This window comes from Macaca thibetana, chromosome 3, assembly GCF_024542745.1.
Source record: "Macaca thibetana thibetana isolate TM-01 chromosome 3, ASM2454274v1, whole genome shotgun sequence".
NCBI lineage: Eukaryota > Metazoa > Chordata > Mammalia > Primates > Cercopithecidae > Macaca > Macaca thibetana.
Genome location: NC_065580.1, coordinates 69876261 through 69898520, shown reverse-complemented (window position 1 = coordinate 69898520; position 22260 = coordinate 69876261). Strand labels below are relative to the sequence as shown.

Below are 22260 nucleotides of genomic sequence, written 5' to 3'. Positions count from 1 at the left end.
GTAGTAGAATCACTTCCTCCACCATGTACACTTCCATGTACAATTAATCTTCACTATGTGTGCATTCCACATTTGCAAATTTACCTACTCACTAAAATGTATTCGTAGCTCCCAAATCAATACTCACTGTACTTTCACGGCCACTCTTGGACATGTGCAGAGCCACAGAAAACTTGAATGGCCTGATGTGCATGTTCCCAGTTGAGGCCTAAGATGGTGATACTCTGTCTTCACTTCAGCTCTCATACCAAAAACAAGTGCCACATTTTTCATGTTTTTGTACTTTTGGTTGGTGATTTTGTTTAAAATGGCCCCCAAGCACAGTTTGGAAGTGCCGTCTTAGTGTTCCTAAGCAGGAGAAGACTGTGACGTGCCTTACAGGGAAAATGTGTGTATTACATAAGCTTCCTTCAGGCATGAGTTATAGTGCCATTGGTTATGAGTTCAATAATAATGACTCAAGAATATACATTAAATAAAGCATCTTTAAACAGAAACACTCATAAAACAAGATTATGTACTGGTCCAACTGATGAAAATGTTGTGACCAAAGATTGTGACTTAACCCTGAATCTCCTCTAAGAACAATGGTTCAGTGCTTGCTTATTCAGTATGTATAGCTACTTTACAGAAAATAACGACAATGAATGACAATGAATAACAAGAATAGGCTATATTTAGACACGGTGTCATGGGCATTGGTTTTGAGGTACATCATCTCAACCCTGTGTAATGTCAGGGCCTTCTTAGCTCCCTATCCTCTCCCCACAATAGGGACTACTTCAGCCCATCAAGGTAGTACTTAGAGTTTGGGTTTGGTAAATTGGTGCTCCAATATCACTCTACCTTTGGAAGTAATAAACAAGGAAGTAAGTTTCTCTGACTGCAGCTATTTGGGGGCTGGAATAGACCCGCTGCTTTGACAGTGGGAACAGTGGAAACATCCTTTTCTCCAGGCTGTCAGAAAGGGCATCATGTATTTTAAATTGTGTATTTTAGTCACATTAATATCTTCTTAAAAGAATTGGGAAAATTCATTGACTTACTTGTTTCTGATATGGAATCATGAAAAACAACTATCTTACAAGAAGCAGCTAATATTTAAGAGGATTGTTAATTTTCTTGGTCTCTACTTTGGCTGCAACTGCAATAAGAAGCCATGAGAATCCTGGCAACAGTGATAGCTGTGGCAATGTAAGTCCACAGCTTCCTGTAAGATGTAAAAGAGAGAGCTGCTTTTCTAAAGAAAACATATTTTTCTTATTTTTATGACCAGCACTAACATCAACTGGGATTCAATATACAGACTTGGCTTTTATGAATAATTGCAGTGAAGCCAGGTGTACTGTTCTAGACACTTTACCTGCATTCCTTCACAACAGTGTCTAATCCTCACAATAACACCAAGAGGTAGACGGCATTGTCCTAATTGCAGATGAAAATCTGAAGTTCAGAGGATAATTTTCCCATTGTGTAGTAAGAGGCAGTTTAGATGGAATTCCAAGCCTGCCTACCTCCAAAGCTGGTGTGTTGCCTTCCCCAGAGCACACTGACACAGGATGAGCTACATAATTTGTGGAGCCCACTGAAAAATGAAAATGCAGGATCACTTGTTCAAAAATTAAGAATTTCAAGAAACCCACCACAGAATATTAAAACAAGAGCAGAGCCCTTCTGAGTGCTGGGTTCTCTGTGACTGCACAGGCCACATGCCCATGAAGCCGACCCTGCCCTCATGTCACCATACCAGCCAAAAGCACAGATCCTGCAGGAGTTGGGGCTGTATGCAGGGGAATGATTCTATTTGCCCTTGGTGTGATCTGTGTCTATGCCACAGTGGAAACATTGCTAATTTCTCTTGGCAGTCTGAGTGCCTTTGCCTCTAACAAAGATTTCAGAGGCATCTGCAGAAACAAAACAAACACATAAACATAGAAAGACAGGCTGCCAGTCTCTTGATAGGTGACTGACAACGGCAGGGATTTTAAGTAAAAAATCAGGATAAGACAATTTTTTTTTTTTTTTTTTGGCCATTTTTTTCTTTCTGAAACATCTTTAAAATTTTAATTCCTGGCCGGGCGCAGTGGCTCACGCCTGTAATCCCAGCATTTTGGGAGGCCGAGGTGGGCGGATCACGAGGTCAAGAGATCAAGACCATCCTGGCTAACATGGTGAAACCCCTTCTCTACTAAAAAAACAAAACAAAACAAAACAAAACAAAACAAAACAAAAAAATTAGCCGGGCGTGGGTGGCGGGTGCCTGTAGTCCCAGCTACTCGGAAGGCTGGGGCAGGAGAATGGCGTGAACCCGGGAGGCGGAGCTTGCAGTGAGCCGAGATTGTGCACTGCACTCCAGCCTGGGGGACAGAAGGAGACTCCGTCTCAAAAAAAAAAAATTAATTCCTTTATTTCTTTAACACTGATATGCTTTTGTTCTGTGAATAAACTGATTTTTTGTTCATCATTCTTTCACAATATCACTCCTAAGGGCACAGAATTTCGTTTGGAGCCGAACTAGATAATTCTCATTTGCCACAAGGTGTTGGGATTTCCTTAATTCCTGCTCTGTTCCCTGCCAAAGCTAGCTTAAGTCCATTGGCATTGTGGGGGAAAACGTAACAGTCTCTCCGTATTTCACTAGCATTTTATGGCTTTCTCAACCTTAGTGCCTGACAAGTTGTACAGGCTGAGAGGGGAGAGAAGCAGCCTGAAAACAGCAGAAGGGCAAGAGGTATCCATTCCTTCACTTCAGTCACATTTTCTTCCATGAACTTCTTTTATTCCCAACCAAGGAACTCAACTGTCCTTAGGCTGCTTCCTTTGAAAAGTCTAAAGCCATCAGATTCAGCCAAATGTTGGGAAAACAATCAGATTAAATTCACTATACTGAAATGTCAGTACAATTCAGCTTCCTTCTCCCAACCCTTATCTCACAACCACTGCTATGGGCTTTTATCTTGCTATTTATTATTATTATTTTAATTGACATATAATAATTGTGCATATTTATGGGATACAGTGGGATATTTTGAACATGTGTACAATGTGTAATGATCAAATCAGGGCAATTAGCATATCTATCACCTCAAACATTTATCATTTCTTTGGGTTGGGAAGATTCAAAATCCTCTCCTCACTATTTGAAAATATACAATAAAATTATTGTTAACTCTGGTTACCCTGCAGTGCTATAGCAGGAGGAATAAGCTGTAGTGTTCTGCTGCTACTGGAGGGAGGCATCACTTCAATTCAACTGCCTAAAATCTTGGAATCAGCTATTTCCGCTCCCAGCTGAGAAACTACCAGTTGTATCTTCTTAAAGGGTTGGCCCTAGATACAACTGGCTAGTTGGATAAAAACTAACAGATGATGTATTTTTTATAGAATTGGTTTATTCGTTCCTACTAACCATATGACAACATAACCACTATGTGTATCAGATTGATTTGATTGCAAATGTGTTTATCTTCTATTCCAAACCTCAGGTATGACCAGTGTTCAGTTTATTGCTTTGGTAACAATAGCAGCCATTCATACCTAACCAAAATTAGGAAGAACTCTGCTCCCAATCTAAGCTCAGATCTTCCCTTCTCCCTACCTTCAGATTAAGTTGTTTCACCACATTATAGCAATAGTCAGCACCTTCCAAGGGAATCTGAGATCATGAGAAAGAGCTTTTCTGATATGCAGCAAGGAAAGCTCACAGTACTTATAGCATAAATACTCCTCAGGATTGATCCCCTGCAACTGCTCTATGCTCTTTGCATTAGTTATCTACTGCTGCATAACAACCTCCCCCAAAATTAGCAGCTTAAAACAACAATAAGAATTGTTTCATCCAATTTGTGTGGGTCAAGAAGGTGGGAGGGCTTAGCTGAGTGATGCTGGTTTTCAGTCTGTCACTCTGGTTGCATTCAAGACATTGGCCAGGGTTGCAGTTATCTAAAGGTTTGGTTGGGGTTAGGGAAATTCACTTCCAAAATGGCTTTCTTACATGGGTGGCAAATTGGTACAGATTGTTGGCAGAAGGCCTCAGCTCTTCCTATGTTAATCCTACAGCTGTGTGTGTCCTCACAACATTGTGGCTGGTTTACCCCAGAGTAAGTGATCCAAGAGAGAACAAAACAGAAGCTATGTCTTTTATGATCTGTAACCTCAGAAGTCACACACCATAATTTCTGCAAAATCCTACTGGTAACACAGCCTGCTCAATGGGAGAAGAAAATACACAGGGTATGAATATCAGGAAGTAAGAGCACTGGGTCCATCTTGGAGGCTAGCTACCACATTCATCATGCCACTCTTTCTATAATAATGAATAAAAGAGAAAACAGATATTCTTGGAATAATATAGGAAACAGATATTCCTTGAATAAGGAATGTGACCAATTTAGTCACAGAAAAGGGATATTTCCCGTTATTTATTATTAAATTCACTTTTTTTTACACGTTTGTCTTGTGAGATATTGTTAGTGTCAATAATCACCAACAGTCTTATCATCTCTGGGCACAGTGAAAAAATTCTTCTCCTAGACAACACATGTCTCTGTGCTTAGACTGTTCTAAGATATAGCTGCCAAATTTTATTTTAAGTATGGGAGAAACTAGGTATCAGTTGCATTTTTTTTTCTTTTTTGAAATGGGCTTGCTCTGTCGCTCAGGCTGGAGTGCAGTGGTGCGATCTCAGCTCACTGCAACCTCTGCCTCCCGGGTTCAGGCGATTCTCCTGCCCTCTGCCTCCTGAGTAGCTGGGACTACTGGCACATGCCATCACACCTGGTTTTGTATTTTTTAGTAGAGACAGGGTTTTGCCATGTTGGCTAGGCTGGTCTTGAAATCCTGACCTTAGATGATCCACCTGCCTCAGCCTCCCAAAGTGCTGGGATTACAGGCATGAGTCACTGCGCCTGGCCTCAGTTGCATATTATTAGGATCGTTCTGCAGCCTTGTGTATAGGATAAATTTGTGGTAGGGTAGGAGAGCAATATTGGAGACAGAGAGACCTGTTAAGAGGCTATTCAGATAGCCCCTTTATCACAGATAAAGTTTTACAACTCTCAGCATTCCTATGATTTCTCATTTCCTCATTAGCTAACCTGAATCTCAGCAAACGTGTCTTGCCTAAGCAGTGGTGTGCCAGTAAATGTTTAACAGTCAGCTCTCAGGAAAAGGCAAAGCAAAGCCCTAACTTGTAGCATTTAACAATTTCTAGAGCATAAGTACTTTCACCCTGACCAATTCCAAGCAACCAATATGATGTCACAGGTTGGGGGATTGGGAAGAGATGTACACACTGGTTCTTGGGGGCCAGTACCACTTGGCTCCAGCACTCCACTAATACCTTTGAGCTCTTAAAGCAGAAGCAGCAGGAGAAGCAGGTTAGCAGTTCTGGAACACAAGGGACCAGTTGAGTCTCCGCCCTCATCCACATGGCCAGCAAAGGTGAAGATGGGCTCACCCCAGAGAAGGGCTACCAGGGCCTGGGGGTTCCCTGCAGCAGCCTCCTGGTGCTAAACTGCCACCTGGATCTTCCACACCACAAGATTATCTTTTGAAAGTGAGGTCAAGAAAGGGGGCATGGAGAGAAAGGCAAAAGTTACTTAAAAATTTAAGTGAGTTACCTAGATTTATTTACTAGATTCACTTTCAACAATTTGAGAGTGAACCTTGGGAACAAGGCCACTAGGTATTATATAATGTAAAGTATCAATAATGTCTTTTCTCTTAATGAGAAGCGGTGCCTTTTTTTCTATAAAGCAAAATCCTGGAGATATGAGCACATATTCCATCTTTCTAAAGAGGATTTTGGTTAATAAGACCACCCCAAAATCATGATTACTAGACTTTTGCTAAGAGGTCCAGTCACACTGGGTTTTTCATATAAGAAAAAGGTTCTTGTCTTTTCTTCTCATCCCCCATCTTGCTATCTTCCCCAAATTTTGCTGAATACAATTTTCTATAGAACAGTCCGAAAAGTTGGCCTATTTTGAAACAAAATACAACAAACCGACCTAAATCTCCCTTTAATAGCAGACTTGGATATGAACACTAGGCAGGATATAGATGTGCTTTTTCTCCCCAAGTCCCACAGTCCTGCAGTGAGGTTTAAAGGGCTTTCTTGCATGCTATGGCACTGACACAGAAGCTGGCTGGGCTGGAGGGGTAATGAGCCACCCAGCAGGTACAAGGTGAATGAGCCTCTCCTGGAAAGGGTCCTCTAGTGTGTGTGGGGTAACGTGAATATGCTTTCAGATTGAAGACACTGCTAACCAACAGAAATGGAACAGCTAATTAAGTTCCCATCCAGTCCTGTATTTCTGTGACTTTGATGTACAACTCTTCTGCAGGGACTTTTTGGTTTTTCAGGACAGATGATCCGACAAATTCTTTAAAAAAATCTCTCCTAAAATAGTTTATTTTATAAAATATTTTGGAGATAGGACTACATTTTTATGCATTTTTCTAAAAATGAAGAGATACGAGATCAGGATAGAGAAGGAAACGAAAAGCAAAAATGGGACCAGTGAGCTGCATGTTTCAAGATTAGACTCAGGCAAGACCTCAGAAATATGGTGGCCTTCTCCTTGCATCATATAAGGAAGTGCATGTTGTTGCTTTTTCTTATTATTGGCGACAAACTTGATCACTCAGCTAAGGTTGCCAAGTTTATCCACTATGAAGTTATTTTACTCTCTGAATTAATAAGCCATTTTGTACTTTGAGACTAAGTAAATATCTTGCCTCTCATACAAAATTCAGTCAATTAGTTTTAACCCCATTGATGTTTTTCTCATTTTTTTCTCTACTTCTTATTTGGTATTTTACTATAAGAAAGAACTTTTCTTTCTTCCATATTTATATCAGCATGGACATGTGGATTTGTATTTTATTCAATTAGTTATAACCCATTACTATCATTTATTTTGATATTCAGATTGTCCCAGATTTGGCCAATGGGAGCACCTTCAATCTGGAGCCTGTGAAATTTGATAAGCTCCCACAATTCTTTGAGCATTTCCTCACTTCTTGGCAGAATAAGTCCACTCTGGACTGTTGTGCTTTAGTGTAACCCAGCTTGAAGTAGCTTCTGATTTCCAGTGCAACATATGGCTCGGCCATCTAACCAATAGAGCCACAGGTTTCAGTGAGAAGTGTATGTAAGAACTGCCCCAACACAGGTGTAATCCAAAACTATACGTTCATCACAGGTTTCAGAAATGTTGAGGTGACATGACTGTCACTTCTCCTGGTAACCTCGAGCTTTGATGAGTATGGAAAGTTCCCTCTACTTAACTGTTTGAGAACTGAACTCCCAGTCTCTAAGATCATAGGCTGAGAAAACTCCACTGATGAGGCAGTCTGGCCCACAAATTGTTTCTTTGCGGACTGCTTAAAAAAAAAAGAAAGAAAAGAAGAAAAAAAAAAAAAAAAGCCCAGTGAACTATTAGGACCACAGGACCACTCGGACTACTCTTAGAAATGGATACAGTGTCTTGGCACTTGTGGAATAATAGTTCCATGTTTTCCAATTCCTTTCTAGTTCCTTTTCTGAAACAAACTCCCTGTCACCAGGCTGGAATGCAGTGGCATGATCTCAACTCACTGCAACCTTCATCTCCCATGTTCAAGCAATTTTCGTGCCTCAGCCACTTGAGTAGCTGGGATTACAGGCGCACACCACCATGCCTGGCTAATTTTTTGTATTTTTAGTAGAGACAGCGTTTTACCACGTTGGCCAGGATGATCTCAAGTGTCTGACCTCAAGTGATCCGCCTGCCTTGGCCTCCAAAAGTGCTGGGATTACAGGCGTGAGCCACTGCACCCGGCCTTCGAGTTCATACATTTTAGGGCTTTAAATGGAAATGTCTTTTTCAATTTACATACATCTGAGAAACATTTCTCAAAATATTTCACCTTAAAACACTGAGGAAAAAAACAGAAGCAGAAACTTGTAAAAATACATCTTTTAATAAACATCAAGAAGTACAGTGCACTTTTATTGAGGTTTTACATTGTAGTTTACAGCAAACATACTATCCATTGTAGTGTGTATGTACAAGTAAAGTAAACTTAGGTTTTCTCTCCCATGGCTGGATAAACCAAATCTGATACATCCACATTTAAGGTGGTTTTCCAAGTTGGTTTCCATAAAAGGCCTTTAACATTAATAGGCTTTTAACAACAAAAAGGTATCCCTCCCATCACAATGAGAGCTTGATGAGGGCTCAAAAGTGACTTCAAAAACTGTAAATAATTATTTTCCTTTGATGGCTTTAAAAATAGCTACTGATAGCAAATCAGAAACACTAAAGAAAAAAGACAATAAGGAAACAGCTGTTTGTCTAGTGAATCCATAATAAATACCAATTTGAGGCTATAGAATACAAAGCCAAAAGATTCTTATAGGAAAGTTAACGTTTATATTTACAATCTCATGGACTAAAAAAACTGTCTAATATGTTAATGACTGAGTCTACCTTTATTTAACATTGTTTATACACAACGACCCAAGGGATGGTAGAATTCTTGATCATTCTGGACAAAAGCATAGTGAGAGGGGACTGAAATTAACAAAAAGGGAAAATTAATATTAATCTCAAAATTCTACTCATCGTTGTCTTAAAATGATCAAGACTCAGCTACAGCTAAGAAAAATGAAAAGGATCAGAAGTGAAAGAAATCAGAAGCTAGTAATTTAAAAAATCATAACCTTGTGTGCTTTCTACTGACAGCATTTAAAAATGTATACAACTAGATTTATTTGCTATATATATATAAACTAGTGTTGGAATTAGGGGAAAAAGTACCAAATACATCTACACAAATACTAGAATCATATTCAGAATTGCAAAAAGGCATAATAATCTGTTTACCATATAACTAGCTGTTTGTAAAATCTGTAATGGTTAATAAAAAATCCTTATGAATATAGTACTAATATGTAGCAAATTACACTAATTAAATAAGCAGCTCAAATTCATAAGGCTAAAGACCCAATATCCCTGAATTTCTAAGTGTTCATCTCAGTTTTAACATGGTTTTCATCTAACTGTTACTTCATCAAAAATAACTCCTCCATCCTTAATACATCATCATACTTTCAGAAGTGGAGAGGGAACAATTTCTCTACCACTTTTGCCCATTCTCATAAATCAATGCTATTACAAAATCTAGGCTAGCACAGGTGCCTTAAGGATACAATGGACTGAAGTAAACAGAATTTCAAGGTCCAGGATATTGTTGGTGGTGTACAATTTGTCTGTCTGCCAGAAAGTTGTGCCTCTGGTTGAAATATTCCTGGATCAATGATTAAGAAGTTAAGGCCAACTGCCAATGAAGTCAGACTATTCCCCAACCATCAGGTAACATTTTGATCTTCTCTATTAAAATGTCTTACTGGATGGGACCAGATCTCATACTTTTCATATATCCTCTATAGCACCTACTAAAGTGTTAGGCAGAGATATATGCTCAAGGAAATAATCAGTGACAGGGGTGGGAAATGAATCAAGGGTGAATGAATCAAGGTTATGGTAAAGCCATACCTTACATCACCCATAACTCAAAAGGCAGTCACCAGAGTAAATCTCTATTGTAGTCACTGAAGAACAGACTTCTTGTCCCCTACTAAATTATGTCTGAAAGAAAACAAATGATTATGGCCCTTTTATTTACTTCTCTTAGCCACTAAGAGATTGTATACGGGCATGAGTACTGCTTGATGGATGATATCTCCAAAAAAGGGTTTTCTGCCTCAGAGGAAACACTAACCTGTCATAAAGCACATTCTAATCCCAATAACACAATTTATGGAATCATTAATGTTAAAAAGTATTATATGTTATTCATAAGTAGGTGATATTTAGAATGGTGGTCTTAGTCTAACATCATTTAAAATACATTTTACTTTTAAACACTGGCATGAGGTAGAAGAAAGTCACAAAAGAAAGTAATCTTCAATATACTGACACCTATTCATACAATTAGCCCCGAGAGAGAAGAGTTACAGCCTTAAGCTAGATTATTGACTACTATTAAAATATTACCCTTACCTGAAATAAATTTCTTATATTTGAAACTGCCTTTTCTTTGCAGTTAAAGGTATTATAGAAAAAGAAAAATACACACTGAAATATTCATGAAGATTGTATGCAACAGCTTCTGCTAACCATGATTCTTTAACATGTTGCTCTAAATTACCTCAATTGTGATGCAGGCCTCTTCCACTTAAATAATTAATTAGATATCAATATGAAGGCTAAAATTCCTTCCAGTATAAGAAGCAAAATAAAAAAATTCACATTTAATATAATGTACTTCTCATAAAAACTAGCAGCACTTCATTCTACCAGGACATACAAATTTGGCTTCATTGATTGGTCAAAAACAAAGGAAAATGTATATAGGTCCAAAAGAGCTCCTTGCACAAGGGGAATGTGAGGCTACAAGAAGTTTTCTTTAACAATTAACTATTTCCCCATTAAGTGGTGTGTGAAACTACTGGAATGTCAATTTCAATGGCAGAGAGGCGAGAGCGTGCTGAATAGGGCTGTGAGTAAGTATGCATACTGGGTGGATGGGAGTACAGTGGTTGCCAGAAAGGAGAAGGCAAAGATTTGCATGTACAATACCAAATAAACAGTATAAGGGAAGTCATAAACAGGCCCCCAGCACTAGCAATAGTGACATACACTGCATAGTCAAATGAAAAGACTGGCTCAAACTTCTTGTTCAGATGGATGTTATAAAAGATGACCCAGATAGATGGGGACAGGCTCACAGTACCTGCCAGGAAAAATAGCAGCCCAGCCACCAGGTGGCAACCTGCACTATTGACCAGACACTTGGCCAGTTTGATGTTGGGCACCGAGGACCTGAAGGCAGTGTTGCACATTCCAATCAGGCAGAGCAGCAGGGCACCCATGGCGATCAACATGCTGAGGGGTAGGGCAAACTGGAGGACACGCAGGTCCAGCTGGTCAACTGATGAGTACCAAGTAGTGTCGTACATCAGGCAGTCACTGCTCCCGTCATACCGGGCACATTTCACCCACAGGCCTGTGTAAACAGTCAGGTTCTTCTCGTTTCTGTTGAATGTGATCAATCGTAATTTTCTCCAGTTGGGAAGCAGAGTCCCTGCAAAGAGGCCTGCTACTGAGGCGATTCCACATAGGAAGGAAAGGACTGTGGCTGCGTGGACATCCCGACAGCCCATGGCAGGCAAGCTTGTGGAGTGCTGTCAGTCAGACTAGGGGGTGACACACAAGAGGATAAATCGTGAGGGGACAATAGCAGAACAGAGCAGGAAGGGTGGTGCCAACTGGCAAAACATTTAATGATGAAATGTCAATGCAAAGAGGGAAAGTCTCTCCCGTTTCCTCTCCGTACAATACAAATGTATATACATGCAGGTGTGTGTGACCTCAGAGCACAGGTACACACACATTTGGTTATTACTGACTGGGTAATGGAGCAACTAAAATCTTTAGTCATCAGTATTTTTCTTCAGAATTAAAAAACAACCAAGATAATGTTAAAATCTCTTACAATTACACCTTCAATCTTCTTGTTTGTCAATAATCGTTCTTTCAAAACACATATATCAAGCACTCTGTATATGTCAGGCACTCATATAGCAAGGGCGCACTCATCAATCATCAGTTAGCTACAAACACCACAAATTCAGCCTCAAATGCTCATGGAGCAGGGGTGAAGGTGGCTCATAAAAGGCAAAGGTGTAGGGAAAGAAGCAGTACAGAACAGGGGAATGGTTGAGAGTCAACTCTTAGCAAGGCTGCTTGAATTCTAATCCCCATCTCCTCACTTACTAGCTCACTGACCTTGGGCCAGATTCAGAACTTCCCTGTGCCTCATTTTCTTCATCTGTGAAATGGAAAGAATAACAGTGCCAACCTCGCAGGGTTGTTCCATGGGTTCAATGAGATAATATAATGTTGAGTGCTTAAAACATGTCTAGGACATAATAAATGCTACGCCAAGTGTTAACTACTTCTTAGCGTTCAGTGACCCAGCTCATCACTTGGCATCTGATGTGATGCCAAGCACATCAGAGCAGTTCAAAGAACATTCATTGAATGAATGTTAAATAAGAAAAATCAAACTGATCTCATTCCTATGTACTAGGCACACGAGGAAATTATAAAAAGTAAATGAGCTCATCTCCAATGAGTCAGTCAAATGAAAAGATGAGAACATTGGTACCTGAAATTATTCTGCTTAATTACTTCCTTGTTGATTCAAGATGACCCAAGTGCTTTTCAGGGAAATCTACAGCACTTGTTGGTTATTACTACTACTGTTCATATAAGATGAATGCAAACGTTTTTCAAGTAATGACAACCTATTTCTATTAATGCTATTATAAGAAAAACAGTCACCAGGACTTTCATTACAAATTAAAAGGCCATGTTCTTTTTCTGTATATGACAAACTATGAAAAGCTTGCATTATATTCAGCTTTAATTTCCTCAAGGGTCTGATATTCACTCTCGAAGCAGGACTCAAATGTTTTTTCTCTGCCTTCTATAATATCTACTATGAGGAAATAGAGCAGACTACTTCAATAAGGTTTACTTTTTTTGGTCAGAGCATGATGAAGGGGCAAGGTTGAGAATAATTTTTATTTCTGTATACAGTTCCATCATCCTTTGCAGAATCAAATATTATCTGCTGGGATGGTGAAGTTTTGTTTCTAAGTTTTTAGGATCAGAAAGACAATTATGACCAAAATGCTAGGAAGCTGGCTTAGAATGTGATTCTCATGAATTCCAGTGGAAGGGCACAATGTTCTTTAGAAAACAATGTTATTTGCATATTTAATCTAGTCATATAATACAGGAATATTTTTTTCTTTTTTTTCTTCTTTTTTTTTTTTTTTGAAACAAGTCTTACCCTGTTGCCCAGGCTAGAGTGCAGTGACACAATCATGGCTCACTGCAGCCTTGACCCCCCAGGCTCAAGCGATCCTCCGACCTCAGCCTCCTGAGTAGCTGGGACCATAGGCACATGTCACTATGTTAATTTTTGTTTTTTGTTTTTTTGTAGAGGCAGGGTTTTGTCATGTTGCCTAGGCTGGTCTCAAACTGTGCTCAAGCAATCCACCAGCGTCAGCCTCCCAAAGTACTGAGATTACAGGTGTGAACCAGCCCTCCTCCCTCCTTCCACCCCCGCCAATTCTTCTTCCCGTTCTTTTTTTCTTTCTTTTAGAGAACTGGTTTCACCATGTTGGCCAGGCTGGTCTCTAACTCCTGGCCTCAAGCAATCTTCCTGCCTTGGCCTCCAAAAGTGCTGAAATGACAACCTGGGATTATAGGTATGAGCAACTGCGCCCAGCCAGAATAATTTTACTAACCAAAAAAATGCCTATGTATACATACATATATATTCAAATATATACAAAGCATATATAAATGTACAATATAAAATCAGAGTTTAACCACAAGTAACCATTTTTAAAGCTCTCAAGTTAAACATGGTTAGTTCTAAGTTTTTCCATTAGTATTAGTTTACTATTTATTATGTTACCTTCTGTCAATATTATTAGAAGTAGCAATTGTTTAAGAAAATTTTATGAAAGGGAGAGACAAATTACAGTATTTTTTTCCATGCAAACTGGGAAAAAGTTGTCTTGCTTAATTGTGGCAACCAAACACCTCAGTACAGCAATGGAAACTAGTACAGATTTGAGAATGTTTGCACTGGAAAAAGCTACTAGAGATGCCAAACTCTAGGATACAGCTCTCTGGTGGTCTTTGCTTATTCACCTATCTCCCCCATACAACTTGTGTGCCTGGCACACAAGTGATTCTAGGATTATTTGAATAAACGAGTAGTGGGCTCTGTACAAAGACCCCAGTAACTCACAAAGGTGGGCCACTGGTAATGAAGAACTGTATAAGGAAGTAGTTATTAGTAAGAAGCAATCATTTATTCAACAAGTACTTACATCGTGCTGAGTGTCTAGCATACACAAAACACTCTGTTAGGCCCTGGAAAAACACCAAGACCACTGAGACCTGGACCTTGCTCCCAATGTGTCTATAGACAGACTTGTGGAAAAAAACAGTTGTTTTATGTAAACTTAGGCCCTGGAAAAATACCAAGACCACTGAGACCTGAACCTTGCCCCCAATGTGTCTACAGACAGGCTTGTGGAAAGAAACAGCTGTTTTATGTAAACTTAAAGTGCTGGTGGTGAATCAACTGTATAATTACTACATATCAAGTGATTATTGTTAGGTGTTAAGCAAAGTGAATAAGGTACCTATTCATAAAAATTTATCAGCCAGGAGTTAAAGACTGAGAAATGAAGGAGAATAAGGATTTGATTAAAGTTGTGAAGACATAAGAAAAAGGTTCCCTCTGTTTCTCTCAAGCTTCAGAAGTCTTCAGATAACCCACTCAAAGTCCTAATGCAATCACAATTCCTTCTTGCTTTCAGAAGCAGTATACTGCCTGGGCGAATTGGCTCATGCCTGTAATCCCAGCACTTTGGGAGGCCAAGGCGGGCAGGTTACTTAAGGTCAGGAGTTTGAGACCAGCCTGGTCAACATGGTAAAACCCCGTCTCTAATAAAAACACAAAAACTAGCCAGGCATGGTGGCACGTGCCTATAATCCCAGCTACTCAAGAGGCTGAGGCAGGAGAATCGCTTGAACCCGGGAGGTAGCGGTTGCAGTGAGCCTAGATCACACCACTGCACTCCAGCCTGGGCGACAGAGCACGAGACTCTGTCTCAAAACAAACAAACAGCAACAAAAAACAGAAGTAGTATAGAAATAATTGGAATTTCAATGTAATTGAGATTTCTCCAATCAAACTGCCCTGTAACACTGATTCCTGAAATGTAAATGGAGTGAGAAACAAGATCAGGATGTATAACTCTATTATTAATAAATTCCAGGCCAGGTGCTGTGGCTCATGCCTGTAATCCCAGCACTTGGGGAGGCTAAGGTGGGAGGATAGCTTGAGCCCAGGAGTTTGAGACCAGCTTGGGCAACATAGCAAGACCCAATCTCTACAAAAAAAAAAAGAAAATTAATTATTAAGAAAAATAAATTCCTATAATTCTTAGCCTATAGACTATCAAATGACATTAATGAAGAGAGGTGGGGCAATATATATTTCAGTATGAAGTGCTTTTAACTGTAATCTGAATCAAATCAATACAAATATTATATTGGTTCTCTGAAATTGCCTTTGATGAAGCATTTTTAGCTCAGATCTCAGGGATGGACAAAGGGCTATCTATACAGAGTCAACAAGGATACCATGGCACTTTTTCAGAAGGGAAGTACTATTAACCTTTAGCTTAATTCTTAAGCTAAATTTTGGCCTGATGCTGGAATTAATGTCTAGCTCCTTGTAGCTTCTTTTGGCTACTTCGCTTTTATGCCCTGTTCTTAATTTCACATGCTTATGGTTTGATAAGTTATATATCCAACGAGAAAGAGAAAGTAATTTATTTTAAGACAGGGTCTTACTCTATCACCCAAGCTGGAGTGCAGGGCATGATCACAGCTCACTAGATTTCAGTGAGCTGAGATCCTGGGCTCAAGTAATCCTCCTGCCTCAGCCTCCTGAGTAGCTGGGATTACAGGTGCATGCCACCATGCCAGGCTAACTTTTAGGTTTTCTGTAGAGATGGGGTCTTGCTATGTTGCCCAGGCTGGTCTTGACTTCTTGGGCTCAAGCAATCCCCCAACCTCAGCCTTTCAAAGGGCTAGGATTACAAAAGTAAGCCAGCATGCCTAAAGTAAAATTTTATAGGATAGTTTGGGGAAAGAATACGTTTGATGTTTTAAAACAAAGATAATGCTGACTTCCAGATTAGGATTTGTTCATACTTGCAAGGGTAAAAAGACTACTCTTGTCCTGTGTCATTTAGTTTTAATCCACAATAATTTTTTTCAAATGCAAACCTCATCCGCCATTCCATTTCTTACCATTCAATAAGTTCCCATTTCCCACAGAATAAAGTCTCTAAAGTTTCCAATCCTCCCCATAGCTTACACCACCTGATTCCTACCAAATTCTCAACCTTCTTATGTGCCACTCTTCCACCCTACACACTACAGTCTATGCAGCCACACCACCTTTCTTTTAACTTCCCAAATTTTTCGCTTTCTAATTCCGTTAAGGGCCTTCCCTCATGGTCTTTCTCCTAGAACTTTCTTAATTCCAACCTATTATTTGCTTGGCTAATATTTACTCATTCTTCTAGTATCCAGGGAGGCTTGCCCTAAACCTCCCCCCACCCCTGGTTATATGCTGTGGTAGCATTTTTGCACTTTTTCTTCTGTAGCAGTGATCGTTCTTATAATTCCTTGCTCAGTGTTGTTTTCTTTCCCATCAGACTGTGAATTCCAGGACAGAGATCCCTTTGTTTTGTTCACTGTGTCCTATACTGGCACATAAAAGGCACTCAATTATTTTCTGAATGAATGAGCAAACAAATGGAGGTTCTGTATAACTCTAGTCAGAATACACACAGAAATTTAGTCTCAGTTCCATTCGCTTCATTTGGGACAATTCACACCACCCTGCATTCTGATACATCCAGACTGCTTCTAGACTGTGCCCCTGCCTTCTCCTTTTTGGCCAAAAGACTCTCCCATTTTACAAAACAACATTCATTTTCTTCCCCCAGAAACCTGTGCTTAGCAAAGACGAGGCCATCCTTAGGTACCTACATGCAGACTATGCTTCTAGGAATACATATCTAGGTTTAGCAACGCTGGCTAACTTCAACAATGCTTTGAAAGTCAATTATTCCTGGCCGGGCACGGTGGCTCGTGCCTGTAATCCCAGAACTTTAGGAGGCCGAGGCAGGCAGATCACAAGCTCAGGAGTTCCAGACCAGCCTGGCCAATATGATGAAACCCCGAGACTCCATTTCAAAAACAAAAAGTCCATTGTTCCGGTGTTGATTCTTCTGTTTTCAACTTAACAGGTATGTCATGAATTAGACATACTTCTCTTAAGAGTGGTTAATATATCAAATTAATATTTAGTAAAGCTAAACAATATATATATTTTTTAATGGAGAAAAAAACATCTTTTTGCCATGTGAAAATCCCTAATTAGGGACTGTGGAAAATGTGCCAGGCTAAGAACACTTTAACAAATCTGACAAGCAGTCATGAGTACTAGCTGGATGACAGCTTTGAGCTACATCGTACATACACCTAAGTGTGTTTGTTGTTTCCATCTAGGAAGCTGCTTGGTATTGTTGTCCAGGAGACCAAAGACCTGAATACCACTCAGAACCTATCATTTACAAACTGGACAAGTCACTTATGTCCTCTGAACCTCAAATTTTTCATCTGTAAAGTATACCACAAAGTAGTAAAATCATGAATAGCAAAGTCCTTTGTAAACCAGAATACGGTCAGAAATGTAAGTCAGTAATGATTATTAGCAGGCTTATTTACTTTTTTCAACTAGAAACATACTTTTCTTCTGGACCCTCAGCAAATGACCACAGATGGTTATAGGTTATAGTCATATAATAAGGACAGAACATTCTCTTTGGAGACACTGACTAAATCAAATATAGACTCTATTTCAAATAACCACTTCAGATTTGTCATTTGACCCTCTGTTCCACCATGACTTTCAGAAAAGAAGATAAAATTTGGTACACAATTAAATGTTATCAAAGACATAATTTCAAATAAAATTATTTTCAAAGTATATATTTTCTGTGGTTTTGAATAGAATTTAAAGAAGGCTGGAGCAGGAACAGTGGCTGAGAGCTTTAGGAAGTCACAGATCTCATAGACCCTGCACTATTTTTTCCAGGCACAATTCTGAGTTATAGTTACAAGAGAGTTACAAGAGTACATATGTCTAATAGCAGCTGGCTTCTACTTTTTTGAGACAGGGTCTTGCTTTCTTACCCAGGCTGGAGTGCAGTGGTGCAATCAGGGCTCACTGCAGCCTCGACCACCCAGGCTCAAGCAATCCTCCCACCTCAGCTTCCAGAGTAGCTGGGGCTATAGGCATGTGCAACCACACCTGGCTAATTTTTTTTTTTTTAATTATTATTATACTTTAAGTTCTAGGGTACATGTGCATAACGTGCAGGTTTGTTACATATGTATACTTGTGCCATGTTGGTGTGCTGCACCCATCAACTCGTTAGCACCCATCAATTCATCATTTACCTCAGGTATAACTCCTAATGCAATCCCTCCCCTCTCCCCCCTCCCCATAATAGGCCCCAGTGTGTGATGTTCCCGTTCCCGAGTCCAAGTGATCTCATTGTTCAGTTCCCACCTATGAGTGAGAACATGCGGTGTTTGGTTTTCTGTTCTTGTGATAGCTTGCTGAGAATGATGGTTTCCATCTGCATCCATGTCCCTACAAAGGACCCAAACTCATCCTTTTTTATGGCTGCATAGTATTCCATGGTGTATATGTGCCACATTTTCTTAATCCAGTCTGTCACTGATGGACATTTGGGATGATTCCAAGTCTTTGCTATTGTGAATAGTGCTGCAATGAACATACGTGTGCATGTGTCTTTATAGCAGCATGATTTATAATCCTTTGGGTATATACCCAGTAATGGTATGGCTGGGTCATATGGTACTTCTAGTTCTAGATCCTTGAGGAATCGCCATACTGTTTTCCATAATGGTTGAACTAGTTTACAATCCCACCAACAGTGTAAAAGTGTTCCTATTTCTCCACATCCTCTCCAGCATCTGTTGTTTCCTGACTTTTTTATGATTGCCATTCTAACTGGTGTGAGGTATTTTTTAAAATTTTCTCATACAAACAGGATCTCGTTATGTTGCCCAGGATGGTCTCAAACTCCCAGGCTCAAGGGATCCTTCCACCTCAGCCTCTTAAAGTGCTGGGATTACAGGGCTGAGCCACCATGCTCAGCCCTAACTTAATTCTTGATGGTAACATTGAGAGTTCCTTCTACCTATAATTTGGGTTTTCTGAGAAACTGTAAGTCATCAATCATTGCACTCACAAGAGAAGTCTGTCCTATACATTTATTTTGTTGAACAAGAGGAAAAAAAAGAGTCATTGTTGGCAGACATGGTAGCAGGAGGGAGGGAAATAAGATATAATTAAAGGACGTACTTACCCTTTGAGGTACCCGACAGTTCCAAAACAACTTTATTCAGCTTAGAAGATAAACATGCAGATCTGAATACACAGTAGCAATAATCTGAGCCTAAAGAAATAGGAAAAATACTTCAAATTAACACAGTACTTCTCTAAAAGCTCTGCTTGAATTCCCATGAATTAGAAGAAATGATTAGTAATCACCTAAAACCAATGAAATGTTATACTAAAAAGGGCAGATAGTAAATTTTTTAAAAAGGCAGTTGAGCAGGGGTGCAGCGGCTTACACCCGTAATTCCAACACTTTCGGAAGCTGAGGCAGGATGATCACTTGAGCCGGAGTTCAAGACCAGCCTGGCCAACATGGCAAAACCCCATCTGTCCTAAAAATACAAAAATTAGCTGGGCATGGTGGCTCATGCCTATAGTCCCAGTTACTTGGGAGGCTAAGGCACAAGAACTGCTTGAACCTGGGAGGCGGAGGTTACAGTGAGCCGAGATTGCACCACTGCACTCCAGCATGGGCGACAGAGGGAGACTCTGGCTCAAAAAAATAAAAAATAAAATAAATAATAATAATAATAATTAGCCAGGTGTGATGGTGCACACCTGTTGTCCCAGCTTCTTGGGAGGCTGACCTGGGAGGATCACTTGAGCCCAGGAGTTTGAGGCCACAGTGAGTCATGATCATGCCACTGCACTCCAGCCTGGATGACAGCAATGATCTGTCTCAAATAATACAAAAATAAAAATTAAAAGGCTGTTTATTCCTTAATTCATGCATTATATATGAGAAATATATAGAATATAGAAAAATACATAGAAATAGAAGGAAAAAATTAACTCATTTTGTGACTTGAGAATATAGGAGAAATGGGGATGAAAAACACTTTGCTGTCTTGGGAATATATGATTGATATTTAATGAATGCTTTAGATCATTTTCATGACTACGGTGAAAGGATAAGGTGGGGAAGATTGTGCAGTTGTCTTGGAAGCAAAAGAAATTTTCTTTTAAATTTTAAAAAAGGACACTGACAACAAGACCAGACAAAATTGATCTGAATTCTGCATCCTGAAATTTGCAACTAGAATGCTTAAAAAAAATAGTTCCACCAATGGCTCAACCTGCCATTTGAAGATGCTTCTATATATCTACTTTAAACATTAGTCACTTCCTCTTCAAATACCATTTATCTCAAACAGGTAAGATGAGAATGGAAACTCATTATTATGTGCGCCTGAGAGTTTCCTGGATTGAGGCGTTCATCACTAGCCCTATTATGATCATTATGTAGAATGCTCTCTACAACTGGCTGCTCGGAGATTTCAGTCCAGTCCCGTGGGGTCCAGTCCCAACCCCTCCCCCACCCCAAATGTGTTTCTTGAGTTGATATCAAGCATAATTCCTCACTCCAAAGTCAGAGGAAATCGCTTTACAATTAATAACACACATAGACTCCTTGGGCAATCATTTTAAGTGAGGTCACCAAGTCTGACCTTTCCCGTGGCTATGGGCCCCTCACAAGGCCGGGAACATAGAACTTACAGAAAAGCAAAACAAGCTCCCAGGGCAATCCGCATCCCCCTCCGCCCCCCTCCGCCCCCCTCCGCCCCCCTCCGCCCCCCTCCGCCTCCCTCTTTTCGAAGAGCCCTGTGCTTAGTAGACGCAGACCTGGCAGAAAGAAAAAAATGCCCTACTATTTACAGCCAATGGAGAGAGACCGCAACAGCGACTGTTAACGCTCTCAGAGCTAGCCCATCCCTGCAACACTGAGTGGGTTTGAACCGCAAGCAGGTCATCATTACACAACCAGCATCAGCTGGTTATTCAAAAATAGCAGCTTGGGCTCCCCCACAAACCCGCGCCAGCAAAGCTCCCAGCCCTTGGCGGTTCCGGCAACACACCTCGACATTTCCATACTCCTGTGTACAAAATAATTTTTTAAAGCCTTATCAAATACCTACTCATTTTCACATCCACAGATGTGGTCAGCGTTTTCCAATGCTCTCGATTCCCCTGGATTTAGCTATTTTACATAAAATCCTCAGTTACTTATGCAAAAGACCCAGAAATCGGAACATCTTGACCACACCTACCTGCTTCTCACACGCAGGGCATTTTACTCGCCCACACTGAGGAGCCTCTTGGAGCGTCTGCCTCTCAGCGTCCCAGGAAGTGCGTTCCCAGAGAGGCACACCGGAGGCTTCTGGGAGCGCAGTCAGGTTCTCCCGTGGCCCTGAACAGTAATGCCCTGGATGGCTGGGACTACAATTCCCAGAATCCACTGGGCCGCCAGCCGCAGGCAACATCCTGCGACCACCTCCTGCCTTTCCCTTTTTCCCCCTCCACCTCCCCGGATTTCTCTTGCACCTTATGTTCTGTCTAGAATTGGGTTATCGGTTAAAGAAAAAAAAAGGCCAAACGAAACAAAACTAAAAGTAGTTTTGAGGTGGGTACCTAAGTAAATATTCCCCAGTGAAGGTGACTTGCCCATAAGAAGGTTAGCAAAAATTCTTAAATCTGGATTTTTTTTTTCCTCTCAAAGGTTTATCTAGGCACAAAGTAGAAAAGAGCTCAAAGTCTAGAACCAAACAGCCCAGATTTGTATGGGGCTTTGCTGTGTATTGATTGGGTGGCCCTGGGCAAGTTATCTCTCTATGTCTGGAGGTTATCTGTTAAAATGGAGATAAGATCACCCACATCATACTGTTGTCTTGAAAATTGAGGGACCTAATATAGCTAAAGTACGGAATATATAGCTAGCTATTAGATATTTGAACTAATTTTACTCTCCCACACAATTTCTACTGTCCTGTCCCTTTCTCTGTTGGCTTCTCTCGAATGTGAAGTCCTGCATTAGTGAATGAATATTTGAATTAAACTAAAGGATTCCAAAGTCCTAAATAGCAATGATCTGAGTTTTTAAAAGATAAAAGAGGCTGAAGTGTTGTGATGCCTACTACTTCGAAATGATCTCACACACACACACACACACAAATGGATATAAAATGTGGCAAAGTGTATAATTGATTCATGAAGAATAAGTTTATGGGTGTTTCTTGTACTATTCCTTCAAATTCTCTGTATCTTAGAAATTTTTCAAAATAAAAAGGAGAAAAAGTATCATAGTTTATACAAAAGGATGGCACC

The 22260-nt window shown here is 40.1% G+C and overlaps 2 protein-coding genes across 3 annotated transcripts in view; both read right to left on the bottom strand.

The window, feature by feature from the left end:
* Nucleotides 1-19215, bottom strand: part of CDK14 (cyclin dependent kinase 14) — a 798330-nt gene extending 779115 nt beyond the window's left edge. The window contains exon 1 of the mRNA XM_050782870.1: nucleotides 19127-19215. The gene's annotated coding sequence lies outside the window, so the exon portion shown is untranslated. The remainder of the gene's footprint in view (nucleotides 1-19126) is intronic.
* On the bottom strand, nucleotides 7950-21317 carry CLDN12 (claudin 12). 2 transcript variants are annotated; one of them, XM_050782879.1, is made up of 4 exons: nucleotides 21207-21317; nucleotides 19127-19216; nucleotides 11841-11883; nucleotides 7950-11248 (listed from the first exon to the last, which is right to left on the bottom strand). In XM_050782879.1, exon 4 carries the CDS (start codon nucleotides 11213-11215, stop codon nucleotides 10481-10483), a length of 735 nt encoding a protein of 244 aa, XP_050638836.1. In that variant the 5' UTR covers nucleotides 11216-11248; nucleotides 11841-11883; nucleotides 19127-19216; nucleotides 21207-21317; the 3' UTR covers nucleotides 7950-10480. The 2 variants fall into 2 exon arrangements, with proteins under 2 accessions (XP_050638836.1, XP_050638835.1); XM_050782878.1 differs by lacking the exon at nucleotides 11841-11883 and having other exon boundaries at nucleotides 21207-21275.
* Nucleotides 21318-22260: the final 943 nt, after the last annotated feature.

Excerpts from the sequence above, each read along its gene's own strand:
- CLDN12 (XM_050782879.1), bottom strand. The coding sequence starts at position 11,215 with ATGGGCTGTCGGGATGTCCACGCAGCCACAGTCCTTTCCTTCCTATGT.